The 19595-nt window shown below is 36.6% G+C and overlaps 1 protein-coding gene across 1 annotated transcript in view; it reads right to left on the bottom strand.

The window, feature by feature from the left end:
* The window catches only part of THSD7A (thrombospondin, type I, domain containing 7A), a 209454-nt gene that overhangs the window by 164562 nt on the left and 25297 nt on the right, over positions 1-19595 (bottom strand). The window contains exons 2-4 of the mRNA XM_014547652.1: positions 14906-15154; positions 11571-11752; positions 7952-8020 (exon numbers count right to left, since the gene is read on the bottom strand). Of these exons, the coding sequence (XP_014403138.1) occupies positions 7952-8020; positions 11571-11752; positions 14906-15154 (500 nt within the window). The remainder of the gene's footprint in view (positions 1-7951; positions 8021-11570; positions 11753-14905; positions 15155-19595) is intronic.

Below are 19595 nucleotides of genomic sequence, written 5' to 3'. Positions count from 1 at the left end.
TCATGTATTAACGAGAAAACACTACCTATCACAACATGTTAGTTTCTTTGCTTTTACCCACTTGCTATGGATTTTTGGAAGACGGAGAAAAATTCATTGACAGCTTTCTTAGTGAAGAACATGACCTTTTATTCTCAAAGTACTTCTGGGATTCCCAATGGAGTATGAACTTACTAGATCCAGCTCTTTCTAACCAGACCTAGCGGAGAAACTGTTAAAAAAACCAAACAACAACAAAAAACAAGACTCTTTCCTAACAATTCTTTTCTCTGCATCTATTCATTAATATTGCTTTGTAAAAAAGAGTTAGGGCCTACAAGGCATAATGCTTAACCAATGTGGTTTTAGATGCCCAGAAATCCTGTGTAATGTAAGGCGCAGAGAGACCAGTGTGGCATTCTCAGGTTGAGCAATGGCGAAAGTATTTTTAGAGCAACCAAACAATCCAAGGCCTATTGCAAGAATCCTTTGGCAACAGATGCTACTTAGACTTCTCATGGATTCAGCATCACCAAGTAAGGGAAGCTGAAATGGTTCTGTCTCCCATAAGTACAGAAGTAAATTAGTTATGTTTCTTCCTACTCTGGAGTAATGCAGAGAAAGTCTGCCTTTTCCAAGAAAGGAGCAAGATATAATGCAAGCACACACTAGGATTTTGGAACATTATAAAGAGACTCCATGAATTATACATCCTCCATTGTTTCTCAGCTGGCAAGGCCAGCATACAATTATGTCTTTCCAATGTGCAGAAGATTTGGAGTAAAACTATTATTTTTACAAATTCCTCCCTTTTTCTCAATTTAACCAGAAAAGTAAACAAAAGCAATTAACGTTCATTTGGCATATACTAAGTGCAAGGCCTTATGCTAAGATGTTTTACATATGGTATCTCATTAAGCCTTTGCAGAGGAAAGCACAGGAGGAAAAAATGAAGTTAGTGAGGCAGATAGATTAATCCGAAAGGAAATACTATAAATTAGATGTCTAGGAAGTCAACCTTCTCATATTGAAGGGCTTTCTCTGTCTTTCTTAAAGATACTTCTAAATGACACAATTAGCAAATGTACCCAGACGTATGCGAAGAATGACGGATAATAATAAAGTTTAGGTGGGGAAAATGCTATGGCCTCCTCGGAAGCTTAAAATCTTGGGGAGTTGGTCTGAATATTCATGAGGTAATTGCAAAAGAATAGAACTATATGTAATCCCATGGTAAACTGTGTGATGTAGTATAAGAAGGTTATAGGCTTTGGATGAAGAAAGATTATTGAGGTCTCACAGTGTAAAAAGGATTATTTGAAACAGGCTGAGATATGTGAAGAGCTGAGATAATGCTGGAAGCATTTCAAAGCAGAAAATGGAGGAGCAGCAGAAGAAAAGGACCAGAGATGTCACTGGTCTCTGTTGCAACAGAGGTAATCCTTCGGTTAGAGAAAGTTTGTGTCCATAGAGGATACAGCACAGGCTCTGATACTGTATAGCTTTGTTTATTGTTAAAAATGTGACATAGTGAAGAGGTACATTAAATGCATATAATACTACAATATGGGTGGCTACTTTGAATTCTTGAATTGTGTTTAATGTAGATATTTTTTCACAGATTAGTTCACCCAATAACAAGCATTTTTTAGTGGATTCCAGACTAATAACATAATAACATGGATCCTTGAATTTTTAGTGTATTTTTGTGTACAAATGGTGCAACCTTTCCAAGACAAATCTGTTGCCATGGCTTCCTTTCCCATTGCTATTCTCCCTGGTTTATTTCCCTTTTTATTGCCCATTGCTTTTAGAAGGAATAAATATTAATGAGTTCCACAATGTAGTTTGTACTCCTCTGTTAACACTGGTGAGAGTAGCTACTCCCTGTTGAGCAATCATCAGCAAGGCAGGGAACAGGCAGCCACAAACCATTTCTTTTACATTCTTAGATAGCAGGAGTGTGCCTTGGAAAAAATGCTATTCATTCACCAGTGCGCATCCCTGAGTGCTCATTTCAAAATCCCTCCTGGTGCTATCACTCATCCATAACCGACTCGATGAAATCAGTGCTTAAGGGTTACAAAAATCACACATACTACAGTCACTCAACGGTGTCAGGTTTTGTGACATTTTATCCCCCATTCTTCTTTCATTAATGGAAGGTCATTAACTAACAGCTATGGCTTCTTTCTGTCTTGCGTTACAGGTATGAAGTAAGATGAAACAGTATCTGTGAGTGTTAGGTGTTCTTCCTCTTCAATTTCCTAGCTTAATGACTAGCAAGGTATAACGGCTTTCTAAAGGCTCACAGCTCTGGAACCTAAAAGCAAGGCTCAGTGAGTATAAATAAAACCGATATTAGAACTGACATTGCCAATCACTCTGAAGATTAGCGACTTTTCCCAGGCGCTCTGTTTTCCACAGATACACCTCCAGAACTGTGGGAAAGAGGCCTTTTCAAGACAGAAATGTCTGTGCTTCTGTTTTTCATCTTAAAGTAGGAATTGTCTTTGGCTTTAAAAGAGGCCAAAATTCTAACATAAGAATTTGGGACAGATTTATTGAGATGCCCCCATGAAGCTTAAGGTTCAGAATATTTCACATGCAAAGGCTCCTTCGGAGACCCTGGCAGAGATTGTAGTGATTTTTGTTTGGATTGTGTGTGTGTGGTTTTGTTTGTTTGTTTTTAACAATAAGGGGTCCCTAAAATGCATAAGCCTTGGACTCAGAAAACATGGACTTCCCTGTCCCTATCCCAGTTTCTCCCAAAGCTTTGCAAAGAGCCTTTTATTAAGAGGACTCTCATGAGCCTTACAGTAAAATCAACTCCTGATTATAATTATAATGGTGCTCATTAAAAGGACAGAGATTCCTGTACCCATTCCAGAACTATAGCATCACAACCTCAATGGATAACATCCAGGAGGTTTTGCATTTCCTTAAATCATCCAGGTGATTCTTACCTGCATTTTGAGGGTATGTGCTTTCCAGAAAAATAATTCACCCAGTGAGTAAGGGTGCGGGTTCTTTACTTAGGATGAACCGTGGTTTATAGTGTGCTTCCAGGGCTTCACAGAAGAGCCCCAAACTGGGATGTCTGGGGAAGTCTCTCCATATCCGCCTTGGGAAGGGTTAGTCCTGAACCTCCAGTAGCAAAGCCATAAATACAAGGCTGCTCGCAGAGGACAGGGGTCAAGTCTGCTTTGTTAAACATTCTACCTTCAACATCTAAATGACTGATACAACCTAACAGTTGTTCAATAAATATTTATTGAGTTAATGAAGGAATACCAAGTGAGATGTCCAAATCTGCAGCCCTTCATTCATCAGATTGTGAGTGATGTGCAGGAGAGGAACACTTGTGATTACAGACACAGAATGAGTTTAACATGAAGTCATTGATTCCAACTGGTTGTTCCCCACATTAAGCATTTAATTTTCACAGCAACCAAGTAATTAACATAGTGCCTTATAAATGCAATCAATATTGTCACCATCACCATATCATCCTCATCATTGTTACTATGATTCTCTTTCAAAGTGGGAACTCAGGACACATGTCGGTATTTGTAAGTATTTCATTAGATTTCACATTGTGGGAGAAATTCCACTGTTTTTAGCCTATTAATATATTTTTGTGTCATAAGATTATTATCCAATGTGTTATCCTTATTAGTTTAATGTCACTCAGATATTTTATCAACACATCATGTATGACTTTGTCCAAGACATCAACACACATGATAAATTTTATTATCTTCTCTCGGTAATGATTCCTTTGTCTTTATTACCTTTGGCTAGGTAATAATGCCAATGTCATTCATCTTTCCCTTTAGCAAACTGGAAAAAAATAGAATAATAGAAAGAGAGATAGGTTTGAAATGCTAATGAATTTTCAGATGTTTCAGAATTTTCTCCTTTAGCTTTAAGTTTGCAATCATTTTCATGCTTCATTTAACAGTACCAATTTGGCAATATAATTTTTATTATGTATTAAGTTTGTGGAGATTAACCTTTGCTCTAAATATACTGAAGAAAATTTTGGTCATTTTTTATCATTCAAGAAAATTTTCTATCTGATGCCATTTAACCAATCTAACCATTCAAACTTCTGAATAGTTTTAGCATTGTGTACATATACAACTTCAGTCAGTCTCACATTATTTCCTCGAGAAAAAAAAATCTTCATTGGTATGTTGTATGTGAAGAGGGCTCTGCCTGGAAAATACAATGTGTGTGGTCTGTTAGCATATTATGTGTTTTGCCAGCGGTGGGCAATGTTCAGACTGAGTGATGCAAACTCTTTGATCACTGTAAACACTAACAATACAGCTGGCTGGTTTCATAGATGTAGCAATGATTTTTAAAAATGATTTTCTGTAATAAACTTTGACTGACATTTAAAACCCATATTTCTAAATTTTTATTTGCTATTAATTAGATCATGTGTAAGAAAGTTTTTTTCTCTTATTCAGTACCTCTTATTGAATCAATTGAATTTATTTAGTCCTTTTTATTTCCTGTTAGATTATGAAGTATATATAATTTAATTATTAATAACTGATTATGCTCTCTTATGATTATATAATTATATATTAATAATTATTGATTCAATAATTATTTTTAAATATTTAACATGCATAATGACTTAATTATATATAAGGATTTTTAGTATCTCTACCCTTTCCCAAATATACTCCTTACCACTCCCTCCTGTCATATGTTAATGTTGTCCATTAACTAATTGTTCAGTGTTTAATCATGAAACTTATCAGCATTGCTTCATACAGATCTATAGTTATACTGGAGGCCCAGTGCACGAAATTTGTGCACTCAGGGAGGGGGGGCCCTCAGCCTGGCCTGCACCCTCTCGCAGTCCAGAAACTCTCAGGGGATGTCCGACTGACAGCTTAGGCCCGCTCCCCTGAGGGAGCTGGGCCTAAGCCAGCAGTCAGACATCCTTAGCACTGCCATGGAGGAGGGCGAGGCTCCTGCCACCACCATTACACTCGCCAACAATGAGCCTGGCTTCTGGCTGAGTGGCACTCCCCCTTGTGAGAGTGCACTGACCATCAGGGGGCAGCTCCTGCATTGAGTGTCTGCCTCCTGGTGATCAGTGTGTGTCATAGCGACCAGTCATTCCACCAATTGGTCAATTTGCATATTAGCCTTTTATTATATAGGATAGATTACCCAGGTGTTTTCCAAATTCTTTGCACATCTTGAATTCTTCTCTTTCTGGCTTCAATTTCCTTCTTCCTAAACATTATCATTTAGCAGTTCTTTCAGTGAGGGATTAATGAGGTAAACCCTTCTACTTGTGTCTTAATTTTGCCCACAATATAATAACAGGGAGCTGGATAAATAATTTAAGTTGAAAGTTATTTTCCTCTCAGTACCTTTAATACATCATTTTTGTTATTTTGCTTTCTTTGCAGTTGTTGAAATTTCACTCTTAATTTGTTAATTCCTTTGCAGTTAGTTTTAACTTCTAATTCTTTTTAATATGTTCTTGTATTTTATGAGCTGTAATCTCACTACATTGTGCCTAAATGTGCATATATTATTCTCCTGCCTGAAAACTTTCTTCTTGACTCTGCACAGTCCTGTCTTTCATCAGTTCAGAAAATTCATCTTTTCCCTTGATTCTCTCATTTTGAATCTTCTTATTTAAATCTGCATAACTATTTTCTTCACATATATTTTCAACTTCTTTTTTCAGTGTTGCATTCTGAATCAATTTCTTGCATTTATCTTCAGTTAGCTAATAACTGTTTAGCTTAATTTCTCTAATCTCTCCATTTACCGTATTTATTTCCAGCTAAAGTACTTTTTTGTTTTGGAACTTATTTCTTTTTTAATCTGTTCTTTTTTCATTGACTCATTACATCTAATATTTAAATTTTTTCCTTTATATCTTTAATAAGTTTTAGCATATGCATTCTATGATCTCTATCTGCTATCTCTAATATTCCCAACCTCGAGTCTAGCCTTACTCTTTGTTGGGCATTTTAAAACCTGTTAACAATGGATTATCTTTCCTTGTGTAGTCTGCAATTTTTAATGGTGCAGTTTATCTGGGCAAATCCTGTGGCTTGGTTAAGGGATTCCCTCTTCAGAATTTTTGTTTTTGCTTATGTCAGGCACTCGGTGATACCATTTGCCTGACACCATTTTTTATGTTAATTTCTCAGTGGTCTTTGGACACATGGAAGTAACATAAATTTGAAACTTAAACTAGTGTGGATACAGGCCTATAGTAGGAATTTTTAGGAGAGATTTGATTTTGCCACAACCTGAGGCTGAGGCTGACTGCTATTGATCATCTCTCTCCAGAGGTAAGTTGAGTTTCTCTGCTCACTCGTTGATGCTACAGCCCTTTGAGGTGGATGGCGTAATGCAACATGTCTGCTTGTGCTCTCTGTCTCTGGCTAAGACTTTTATGTCATGACCCTTTTGGGCTTCACTCCCCCCAAGTCTCCTTAATGTGTAACCCTCTTCCTGTACCATCCCTACCCAAAGACGACCACAGAAAGCATTAGTTCACTTTTCCTGGTTTGTTTTGGGGAATCATTTAGTTTCAAGACATCAGTTCTGCTCTTAAAAGCATTTAAAACAATACTGTAGTCTGCATGTCTAGGTGTTCTATATAGGATGATATTCAGTTATTCTGCTGTTCCATTTCCAGTCGTATTGCAGAGTCATTAAGTAGGCCTTTTCAGGCAAATAAAAGTTAAGTAGTGTGGATAAGGGCACAGGGTCACGCAGAAATAAAAACCAGGTCTTCTGATAGTCTAGTGTGCTTCTGAAAGTAGCCTTAGAATGAAAATTCAAATTACGTTAAAGCTATCTGTATTATTAGAAGAGAGAATATAGATATAATATACGTTCTCTGAAATGAGTGGCCAACTTGAAATAATGTGCATGAATTATGACCCTTGTCATTTGATTTAACAACTAAATTATGTTTCCTCTATTCCAACTCAGAGGTTTGAATAAATGTTTATTAAGGGGTAAATATAAACTCTTGCTGAAATAGAAAAAGTTTTAAAGAAAGCATGTTTGATATGTTCAAGAGATAATTTTCAGACTAATTAAACTGAACTATTTTACAAATGAGAGGACAAACATTAAACAGCAAGTGTTTACTAAATGTTGAACAAATCAAAGGTAGTGTAAGTACTGTTTTCATGTTTACATGATGTCCAAGGTGCTTCATCACATATTTCTTTTATACCTTCTTGGTTGAATACTTCCTGGTATCTCATTAGTAAGCTCTTCCTCTACTAAAAATTCCAACTAGGGTAGACGACTGACCAGCTAATCCAATTCCCAGCAGGTACATTTTTATTAGCTTCTATCCCAGTGGCTGAAACCTCTTGGCATCTCTCTTTCTATTTTGTACTCTACTGATCCAGAGAAACTTCACAGGGCAACAGTGCTTCTCTCCCACAAAATATCCACAGATCTAATTTCCAAGAAGGGTCTGGTTCATTCAGGGATTGTCTATATTATAGTGCTTTTGACATCTCCTGCCTCAGTGTGGGTTCTTTCTAAAATGTAGCCATTGTGTGATTTAATTCCTTTTTCATTTACCATATTGATATTAGTAGAGCACAAAGAACTGTGCTTCAAAATATGATAAATTATGAAAAATATTCATACCTTCATAAATTTATCTCAACAAAGTGTTCACAACCAAACTTCACATATCTGTTTTTATAATTGTGGGGTCCTAGTGATAGTTTTACATAAGTAAATTTTTAAATATTTTTACGTTTTTCTATAATCTACATCCATATAATGATGCTATAGATAATCAAAGAAACATTAAATTATTTATATTTTATGGGACAGCTTTGATATATTTCTAGCAACATAGAAATAAATCACTATATTTTCTACCATTGTATTAGAGAATTTGTAGAGAATCTCTGATTGAGATGTTATGTAAAATATTCTCACCTACCTGTTATTTCAAAAGCGATGGATAGGAAAGGTGCAGCACTAGCCTTTGGCGTATTCTGATATTTACTTTCTGAAATAACAGGGAAATAGCACCGTAAGAATAGCCTTTTTTTTTTTTTCAAAATAGCTTTGACTAAAGGAGGCTAGTTTGTGGAAATGGTAGATAAAAGACTACAAAGACTATAAAGAATTTGTATTTCATTTAGGGATAGTGACTATTTTTATTCTCCTTAACTGGTTGCAGAGCATGGGAAAACATGAGCTCTTTGTTCATCCTTCTGTCTATCCGTTCACAGCTCAATCATCTTTCGCTCCATCCATCTTCCCATTGATCCTCCAGAACTTTCTGCTGGTTTATCTCATGCTCTGTCATCCTACAGGCTCATTATCCAGGTTGTCTTTCTTACTAACCTCAAATCCTACAGACCTCATCCAGATTTCACTGTGGATTATTAGATATGTTTTCTACTAAAGAATGTTCTTAAGTTTCCTATAATATAAATCATGGCAAGCTCCATGGTGCTTTATAACCAATACTTTTGGTTTCCCTCATTTAAAAATATGTTCAATCTATTTCGAATGGAAGAATTTCTTAGCCACTGTAGTTAATCTACTTTCATTTCACTTTGAACTTGTAAAAAAATCAATTTATGTTCATGCATCCAATGATCAGCAACGTTTCATCAGCTTTCTAGGGCTTATACCAGTAACCTCGCCATGGGCAAGCCTTCTTCCTGTCACTTTCTGATAAGGGTAGATTTCATGCCAGCATAAGCTGCACACTTTTCAGCCTACTGGAACTCTAATCAGCTGGCTGAACAGAAACTGCTGAGTGTTACTGCTAGCTCTTCTCAGCGGTCAGGATTGGAAGGGTTACCTAGGTCACATTAAGTATTTCTATTCATTGTTGCCTTTACTACTGTTAACTGACTCACACGACACGAGGCCATGAAAATTGAATTAAATTATGCTAAGGTTATCAGTACCTGTGTAATATGATATGCCAAGATGATAAAGGAAGTTATATGAATTTCATATCTTTTTTTCAGTATTTTTGTATCAAGAAATTGTATTTTTGAGTTAAGTATTTTATTTTGAGTTAATGTATTTTAATAGCTTGGTTACATGTGAAAACAACTTTTCTAGAACACATAGTATAGATCTGCCAAAACAAGTGTAGATTTTGTTCTTCAAATGAAGTATAACATAAATTGCTCTTAGGGTAGGTTGTTCATGATGACACAGCCAGACTTTCTTGAGATCATTACCTTCTTTTTAGAATTGATGGAGGGAATTATTTTGAGAGATTTCCCTCTCTTCGTAAAGTAAGCCTTCATTCTTTCATAGTTATTGAACGAAGATACATGGAACATTCTTCACATCCCACAGTCAAATTGTGCTCCATTCACACATATTTATAGTCCTTGGGATGCTGGTGTATTGAATAAGTTTCCTATTGGGAAATGCTAAGTGCTTCTGGGGGGAAACTTATATAGTCTAAGTTCGAGAAGTAAAAGCTGAAACTTTTAGGGAAAAATCAACTTTTTTTTCCAAAGAGGATTATAGTAGTCTTGCTGTGTGACATGAAAGGATGCATATTCCTAAGTTATTCATGTTACATGCTTCCATGATAAATATTAATTTCAGAAGAACTGATTATTTCCATATCCACTGATCTTTGCTTTGGCATTTGTTACTCCAAAAGATACATCTTACAATAATATTCTTTTTGTTTTCCCTTTTGGTGTGACTTTTATTTTTGGTACTCTGCTGTGTTTTGACAGAAGTAGGGAAAATCCATGACTAAATGATTTAAAAATGTATCCAGTTCCAATTCCAAACCCCAAAGGCTCTTTTGAAAGTAATAACCTACAGGACATAATTGACATTCAGAAACTAAACTCTGAACTACCTCTAGCAATGAAATTATACTACTCTGAGAGGATGGCTATAATAAATCCACCTAAGAGTGTTAAAAACGTAGCCATTAACGTGGCCAAGAAAATATTAATGTACTAACATTACATGTTTTATACTACTTCCTTACAACTTCAAGATATATTAGTAGAAAAATGTAGCCCGAGGCTAGATTTCTAAATGAGTTGACAAGCTATGTAAAGTTAGTGGATAAAAAACAATTAAATTTTGCAAGTTACACATGCAAACTTCCGTGATTGCTTTTCATGAATTGCTGGTCACTGGTGCCACTCCTTTTCGGGGAGGCAGTGGAGTCATCTTTTGTTTTTCAAAACACCCATTTCTCTTGGTTCTATCCTCTTTTTTCTGATTATTCTTGATCAGATTTCTTCTCTGTGTACTCCGGCCTCCTTTTTTGGTCACTGTTAATAAGAACTAAGGTCTTTATTCTTTACCCTTTCCAACCAACATATTTGCTGGGGAATTATCCCATCATACCCACAACTTGCTAAATACAACATACTCATCTTTTCTGGCAAGATTTCTCTCTTTTTTTGCTTCTCTTTAATGGTGTGCTAATGCTGTTCCCTCTTGAATTCCTGACCCATTTAACTTTATGGCACATACTCCTCATCACTTGGCTCAAGTACCACTTCCCTCCTCTATGAAGGTTTCTGTTTCTGTGACCCCCCTACAGTTATTCTAAAACTCACTTATAACGCATAGCATACTGCATTATTAACTACTGGCTTGTTTGTGTGCTCTCATGATGACCATGAACATTTCCCTGACACAAAATTTGTATTGACATTTCTATCCTCACCACCTTACATAATTTTTGGAACTCTGTTGTTAACTAAAAAATATACGTTGAATACATTAGTGATAGACATCCTGCTATCCTTCAGGTAGAGGGAAATGTAAGAGAGTTAGCTTATATAGCATTGCTTAAAAATATCCATATTTGTACGGACATAAAAGCTACTAATTGAATATAAACTTGATCCAATAATGATTAGAATTTCAGAGTAATAGTAATATATGATAATATATACATTTAGCCCTGCCCATCTTGAAATCACTTATCCTTTTGTTCATTTATTATATCTGGTCCAAAACTTAGATTTAAACAAAAATATTCTAAAATGTGTTTAATTGAAAGATTAAAATAAGTCATACCTTTGCGTTAACGGTTTCTTTTTGTTTTGTTTTTACTGTAGTTTGATTCTGTATTTATTCTGTATTGATTTCATTTAAACTCAAATTGAAACTTTTACTAAATACTACAATTAACATATTTTTCAACCACATTATAAATAGAAAAAGGAGGTATTTTTTTATAAGCAGGTTGTAATTCTTATACCAAGCAAAGAAAATTTGGGCTTTAGAATATATACTTCTTTGCATATAATTACAAGATTAGGTTTTATTCCTTTTTTGTAAATAATTACTCCTAAATTTTCACTCAGAGCCTGAAGTTAGAAAATTTAATGATAGATCTGTCAGCAAATCACAACTGACAAAAGATGAAATTGAATTAAATTGTTACAACCAAAATTTGGATTATTGTTCACCATAGTGGACAGCAACCATAATGTGAACAGAAATATGGCTTTGCATGCCCCAGATGGCTGGGCATATATTCCTGCAGCATCCCATGCCTGGTCTCCATGCGTGATCCTTGAGAAGAAAACACAGCTTACCTTCTTTGTCCTTGTGGGTCTTTAAGTGTGAGAGGAGGTTTTCATTGGTCTGCACGCAGTACACCTCTCGGGTCTGGACCCCCCCTCCACAGAGGGCTGTCTGGTTGCCTCGCCTCTTGTCCTGCTGACTGAGCAAAGGGTCCACACGGCACTCGGTCCACTCTGTGGCTCTCCAGCCATACCTGAATACAGAAAATGCCATCAGTGGCAGCCATGTTTACTGAAAAAACTCTGCTCTGCTCATTTTTTTTTAAAGTAATTCAAAAAACACTTTCCTCTTGAAGCAATCGTAAACTACCATATCTCCGGTGCAGATTCAGATTCAATCTCTTCTCCTTTATCCTAAACAGTGCTCCATTTAAGGAGGAGTTTAATTTAGAATGATCTTGTTTTAATTGCAATCACTGAAAATTGCTTATAAATATTTTATTACAAGATAGCATAATGCTGAAAACATGAAATTTTATGTTCAGTTAAGCTAAACTCAGGCTTGCCCTTTTTCAATACTTATAAACAAAGGGGGACTGAATCTGAGAATGGAAAACATTACAAGTGATGATCAACCCCAACATTTGTTTTGCCTGTAATAAAATGCATGAAAATTGCTTCTTCATACTAGATCAAAATTATAATTGTGCTTTAGGATTAAAAAATATAACAACAATTTAGAGGTTTCTCTTCATTGTCAAGAATGAGTGTTTTTGCCCTAGCCAGTGTTGTTCAGTGGGTAGAGCATCGACCTGTGGACTGAAGGGTCAGGGTTCGATTCTAGTCAAGGGCACACACCTCAGAGTTGTAGGCTTGATCCCTGGCACTGGTTGGGGCACAGGAGGGAGGCAACAAATAAATGAGTATCTCTCTCCCTCAACTCTTCTCTAAAAAACAATGGAAAGGGGGGGTGTCAATCAGGGGAAAAGGAGACATATATAATACTTTAAACAATAAGAAAATAAATTAATTAATTAAATAAATAAAAACCAATGGAAAAAATATCCTTGGGTGAGGATTAACAACAACAAAAAAGAATGCATGTTTTTCTGTAGCACTGAGCAACCCTGACGAGTGCTAATAAATGATGAAAAGAGCTGACGTTTCTAATCAGTGGATCACAGGAAAGACAATCTGTGATTCTAAATTAAAGCTCCAATCAAGATTATGATGTGGAAGAAATGTCAGGAGCTTGTCAGCCCAGCACATGCTTTAAGGAGATAGTCAGGGAACCATTTCCTGATGCCAATGAAGATAGGAACTGGTGGCATTTCTCCACCTCAAGGAAAATGGATAGTCTAAAAGCACAGAGAAAATGGCTCATGCAGCACTTTGTGTCACTTTAACCAAGATGCTTCCCTACTAATCAGATTAACAGCCAGCATAGGTACAAATGGATGTGCTAATGCTCATCTCGATTAGAAGGAAAGATTAAATGGGCTCTCAGATGTCTGATCTAGATGCTCCGCTTTGTCAATGGGAAAGTTTCATGACAGGAGAGCTGACTTTCGTGCCCCTTTTTCATTTTTATAAGTGAGGGGTCATGGTTTAACAGAGGTGCAGGACAGGGGAATCAAGTAATAACAGTCTTGACACATGTTTATAAAGGAAGTACAGCATTCAGGTTAATTCTAAAAACATGGATAATTGATGCCTTGGGCAAAGTGTGGCAGGCGGCAGGCAGGGGTGTGAGGAAAGTAAAACCAAACAAATCATTCATCAGGGGAGTTAAATTAACACTTTGTATTTTTATAGAATGCAGTCTCAATTTAGGTCACCTAAGGAGTCCTATGAAAGGAATAAATATCAATAATGTAAATTGGTGTCCTGCCAGCATGTCTCAGTGGTTGAATGTCAACCTATGAACCAGAAGGTCATGGTTCAATTCCCAGTCGGGGAACATGCCTGGGTTGCAGGCTTTGTCTCTAGTGGGGATGTGTGCAAGAGGCAGCCGATCCATGGTTCTCTCTCATCACTGATGTTTCTCTCTCTCTCTCCCTCTCCTTTCCTCTCTGAAATCAATGGGGGGAGGGGCAGAGTAAATTGGTGACACATTCTAAAAATGCTATTCTCCCAAAAGCGGGGGGCGGAGGGGAGATAAAGAGACTCAGAATATATATATTTCTTGTTAATGGTGCTTGAATATCTGAGAAGAGAAAGAATAAAACACCTAGCTTGAGACAAAAATAAAAGAAATTCAGTGAAGACAAATTCTCTGGCTGGAGATCCAGGCAAATTCCTGGAGCCTATTATGTGAAGAGGAGCATAGGAGTCAGTGGGGCTGGTGGCAGGAAGCTCTCTGGGGTTTCCAGTCACTTGTTACATCATGGGAGAATGGAAGATTCCAAAGTGCTGCAGAATTGAAGATCTCATATAAACCATCACTATCCTTGTTAGTGTTATTCTTGTTAGAAGAGGAGTAGGAGTAGTATTTTCCTCACTGGTTCATGAAGTTCATGTTCTTTAAATGTTTGCACTATTCCAGAGAAAAACCTAATGAAGCTTCTATATATATCTACTGAGAAACTAAGATTCTCAAAGTTGTTTTTTATAAATATTCTAAATAGTCTATATTCAGACAAAACTGAAATGTATTTATTATGAAGATGATTCAAAGTAATGTCTTAGAAATCATATTTTTAATGACAAAAAGAATAAGGTTATAGTGCCAAATATTTCAAAGTTTATCTGAATTCAATGAACATTTATTGGGTGCTTACTGTGTGTCAGGCCCTGAGTTATATGCGTCTCAGTTTTTAAAAAAGTGAATAGGCATAATCTTTGTCCTCAAGGAGCTTCAAGTCTTATTATTTTAATGTAGTATTTTATTTTATTCAATAGGATTTGTTATATGTAGTACTGAATTTTAATAGGACTTTCTTATTTTACCTTATAGGATGGAGCTTGTATTGCCTGACAATCAAATCCAACCTGTCTTCTACTTTTATAAATAAAGTTTTATTGGAACGTATCCACACCCATTTACATATTATCTGTAGCTCCAGAGATAGAATTGCATCTATTTGGCTCATAAAGCCTAATACATTTGCACTCTTCCTCTTTTAAAAAAAAGTTTGCTAATACCTACTATAGAAAATATGTAAACAGAGAATTGCTGCTAAAAGTCTAGCCCTCATGGAGATTTGGAAATACAGCTTGCTAAAGACACTTTTATAGGGTAAAATCATTTTTTTAGGGTAGTGTTGGTAAAGAGATATTTTCTTCTCCGAATTAAAATTTGTAAAAATCACTATTTCTCAACTGACTCTTCAGCTGAAATTAAACAGCTGAACAGACTTGCCATTTGGGCAGAGACAGCAGCAGAGGCCGCAGCCTTATTTACTCACGTGGCACAGGGGGCAGCTGCCTCTCCTTGAGACACGCAGGGTTCTGTTTCCTCAAGTTCTGGACACTCCTCCTCGCTGCCAATAGGAAACTGCCTGATGATCCGTGTCCTTACGCGAGTGCCTTTAGGGGACACCATATCGTGGCACGTTTTTGAGCAGGGGCTCCACTCTGACCACTCCGACACCTGGCACTCTTTGGTGATCACACAGGACTGGAAGGTCATTGGCAGCTTCTCCTGCTGGCACAATCTGCAAAAGAGCATTGATATTCTCATCACACACACAGGCAGTTATGAACTTGGTCTTCTGTGTTCCACAGTGAAATCAGCCTGGACATTTTTATTTCTACTTGGAGGTGGAATACTAATTTCATTGAAAATACATCAACATTTATGATGTGTAAAAGCAGTTAGACCCAAAGCTAACATTTGCATTTCCTCCTATTTTGTAAGAGTAGTTAAACCATTCATGGGCAATAGAAAATAAAGGGACTAAGCAAAATTAGCTGAAACAAAGTTTACCATATTGTTCATTTCACTCATTCCAGATTTGTTTTAATTTAGAAAATGAGAAACCAAGAACTGTTACCGTATGATAATTTCCATTCTGTTTAGTGATTTAATTAAATAAACATGCCTGGCTAACTCAATACAATATGGTTTTAAATAGAAAAAGTAGTTTGCCTAGCATTATCGTTAATATCATTTGAAACGTTAGTTGTCACTTATAATTATAATGCATGTTTATTCAAATAAATCAACTTTTCCAGTTCACACTTTAATACACAGTATATATATATGGATATCTTAATTATTAAATATACCATAAGCATTAGAAATAGAATCCATTTATATCTATATTACTATAGGTATATCTAGTAAACATATATCTAATATTTACTGAAAAGTATTTATGTTTGAACTCTTATCTATCTATGCCTTCTTGAATTACAGGAATGTTGGATTTTAAATTGTAATGTCTATATGTGAAGATGAAGATGATGTTATGAATGTCCATGACTAAGGGCATATGCACTTTGAGAAGACTCCTGGAATTGAAAGGCCTTGTGTTTATTCTTAGTTGAACTCTTGCCCATTCTCAGTAACCAATAATGCATGTTTATGAGACACAGGCAGTCTGTCGCCACGATAGAGCCATTTGTTCCAATGGGAGAATGCACTGATAGTTCTGCTTGTCATTCAAGGTGCTATATTTAACTATGGTAATCAACCATACAGAGGCAGGTCCATTTTAATGTACTAGCTCACATTCAATGCTCTTAATTTTACTGGCATGTGTACAAAAATTGCACTCTTAGGAGACAGCTAGAAGCATCAAAGTCAATTTGTCTGAGTTGAGATGTCTGGGAAGTAGGATGAAGTGCGAGTGGTGGTCAAAGGGCCTCGTGAGTCAGCTCTGTTTTTCTTATAACCACAGAGAGGACTAAAATTCCATTTTTACTCAAATATCATGTATTGAGTATTAACAGTGCATTAGATAGAGCACTAACCATAGAGCAAAACTTCTGTGATAAGCAAGTTTTCACACTTATACTCGTGAGTTTATCTATGAAATCAGGCAAAATAATATCCAAATGATAACCTCTATATTTATTCCCTTACAAAATTCTCCCTATTTAATTTCCTCTTGGATACATGTCCTATCCTTCATAAGATTTAATATGGATGTACCCAGGGCATATCCAAGAGAGAGAAGTGCCCAGTAGGTAGACCCAGACAGAAGGTTCAGGGTTTGGTAAAGTTGTGGATGACTTCTATACTTTTAGAAACCATAAGCATATTAGAGGAAAAAAGCTAAGGCCACAAGAGTAGCTGAGCACTCACATACTGGGGCTCATTTTAGGCTTGCATAATTCACACATGGCCTTACGGTGAACCTTGGTAGGCCCATGAGCACTGTGATATTTATTAACTTCATTTTTTTACTGTTAGTGAAACTAAATATAATCATCCATGGTTGCTAAATTATTCAGCTGCCATCCTCTAACCATTCTCTCCTTTATTCTGGCCATGCAAAAAGTTGACACTATAGAGCTTAGGGGAACTATCTATTCTAGTTCATTATGATTTTCATGAGAACATGACCCTCTGGGAAGTCAAAGACATGAGCTGTGCTTGTTGGTTGTCTGTGGACCGACACCATCTCAATTAACTGGAAGCTTGATAGACCCGCAAAATTTCAGATCCCCAGGCTACCCTACTGAATAAGAACAAGTATTTTCACATTCCCAGGTGATCCATATGCACAATGAAGTTTGAGAACACTGGTCTAGAGCTAACTGCTAATCAGTCGAAAAATATAAAGCCACCCAATAATTACAATTGGCAAATGAATCTTTATCAGTGCAGCCTTATTTCTTTCAGACAGTGGGAACCGACTAAATCACACAAAAAGAAATTTAGTATCAGATATTAGGTGGTTTATACAGTAATTGGATAGGCTGGAGGAAAAGGCTTCTAAGACAAGCCTCCAGCTTTCAGCCCTCAGAATCACTTCACCGTTTCTCTGATCCAGAAAGCTTCTTTGGTGGCTACAAGAAGCCACATTTCTGGCACTAACTTCCCTGTTAAATGGGTACTTCTGCCTCTTCCTTCTGACTTCAGTTTAAAATCCAAGCCCAGATCTAGCACGTTATTGGAGTCTAATCAGATCCAGAAACCTGGCTGCAAGCAACTTTGCACACTTTGTTGTATGATATAGTTTTCTGCCTTTGAAGTACAGGAAATCCAACTAGCTCAGGGCTAGTCAAAATGTGGTCCACAGGTGTGTGCAACTGCTCCTGAGGGCTGTGCAATGAACTAAGCACAGAACTGAAAGTAAATGCTGAGGCATTTTTACAGCAATTTGAAGTCTGCAACCCTCAAGTGCATGACCAGTGGACACAATTCACTGAACATTGTATACCAGTTTTGTTCATGTTGAATTCTATGGTGAGAGGCATATGGCATGAGCTACATGCTAGACATACACAGTACAACCATGTTGCTGGAGCTGTAGGAAATCAAATAAACACAGAGATAAAAATCAGCCAGAATCTGATTCTTTAACATAGATAGCTTGAGAAGCACCACACTGGTGGTATTGGATGACTCATGAGTCTGCTAATCTGCGGTAACCCCCAAACCCAGCTCACTTCCTAGCTTCTTCATTAGGCCAATGGAGTGTGATGAGCTCATATGATTTTTCATAAATAGAAATCATTTGGGCACTTAAGAACATATTATCTATAAACAGGATCCTTAGCAATCTGTCTTTTTTAGCTCCTACAGAAGAAGTCAATAATAAGCACTTAATGAATTAAAGAACATTTTTTTCTTTCTGTAAAGGTACAAACCAATTCAATAACATTATTCATGTTACAGGAAGATTGTTTATATAGAGGACATTACCCTAAACCTTTTCATAATATCAACAAGCACCCCCAAATTTTATATGAACGAACACAACTTGGTGTTGAGAGAAGATTAAATTTTCATTTTGTTCGTATGAAGCAAAATATATTTGTGGGCTTGATACTCTGTTATGACAACATGGTCACACACTTTATTTGATTAGGTAGTTTGTTCTAAGAATGAAAGTGGCTGTCTTAATCCTGGTCAGCAAAATGTAAGGGTAAGGGGGCTTAAACCACATATAGAGTATTATTGTAACTCTAGTGACTATTTCAGGAAAAAAAAGACATGCTTTTTGAGGTAGATGCATTTTTTGCATATACTGGTACATGACTGATATGGTCCTGAGAGCCATCAGCCAATTGACAGTCCTTTCTATGGTCCCATACCTTAGGAGTACATATGAACAGATTTAATGTTAAAATTATATTCAGAGATGAATAAAAGAACATAATGCTCAGATACATTTATTTTTTCCTACTAATCTAATGTTTGCTTTTTCAATGAAAAAAGTGAATGGACCTAGAGGACTGCCCAGTTTTTCTGAGTCCCCATTCTGTAGCAAGTTAGAAAACGATGACTTCTGTGCTCAGAGTCAACAGCCCCCAGACTTTCCTAAGCTGCCATTCCTGAGTTGCATATGACTCTGACCTGGTGGCAATTACTCTGCCCCATAGCTTTCCCTACCTGGTGAAATTACATTTTCCTAAAAGACCACTAAGGTCCCTTTCTCCAATAAAATTTAAGACTCTTATGTTTTCATAACCTAACCAGTCTAATTTCTTATAGGCCTATGTTTTCAGACGGAATCTTTAAAAAACAAACAAACAAAAAACCAACAAACCTTTCCAAGCTTTAACTACATTCAAGTTGCAGTCCTTTTTAAGCACAAAATTAAATTTCCTATAAGTTACCATTTATTTATCAATGTAAATGAGCAGTTAACAAATGTTTTGAGCTAATTTCATTCTCTGAGGGTGCCCTTTCCTTCACAGAATTCGGCAAGTTAGAAGCAATAATTCTTTTGGAAGCAAAATGCATGCACAGTCAAACCACTTTAAAAAAAAAAGGCAGAGGTCTTTCCCCTTGCTTTGATATTTGAAAATCTTTTGTTGAGCTGCCGGGGAACATTGCCAGATGGTGTCACCTGCCAGCTGGAGTGATCATATGCTTCCTATTAAAGCTGAGGGCCATGCTGCCGGTCAACAGCTGAATGTGGGATATCAGCACGGCACGTCTCTAGTAATGGGATAAACTGCTACAGCAATGAGGCCTCC

This window comes from Myotis brandtii, unplaced genomic scaffold (assembly GCF_000412655.1).
Source record: "Myotis brandtii unplaced genomic scaffold, ASM41265v1 scaffold48, whole genome shotgun sequence".
In the NCBI taxonomy this organism is placed as follows: Eukaryota; Metazoa; Chordata; class Mammalia; order Chiroptera; family Vespertilionidae; genus Myotis; species Myotis brandtii.
Note: the sequence above shows the minus strand (reverse complement) of the source record. Positions and strands in the feature narration are given on the sequence as shown.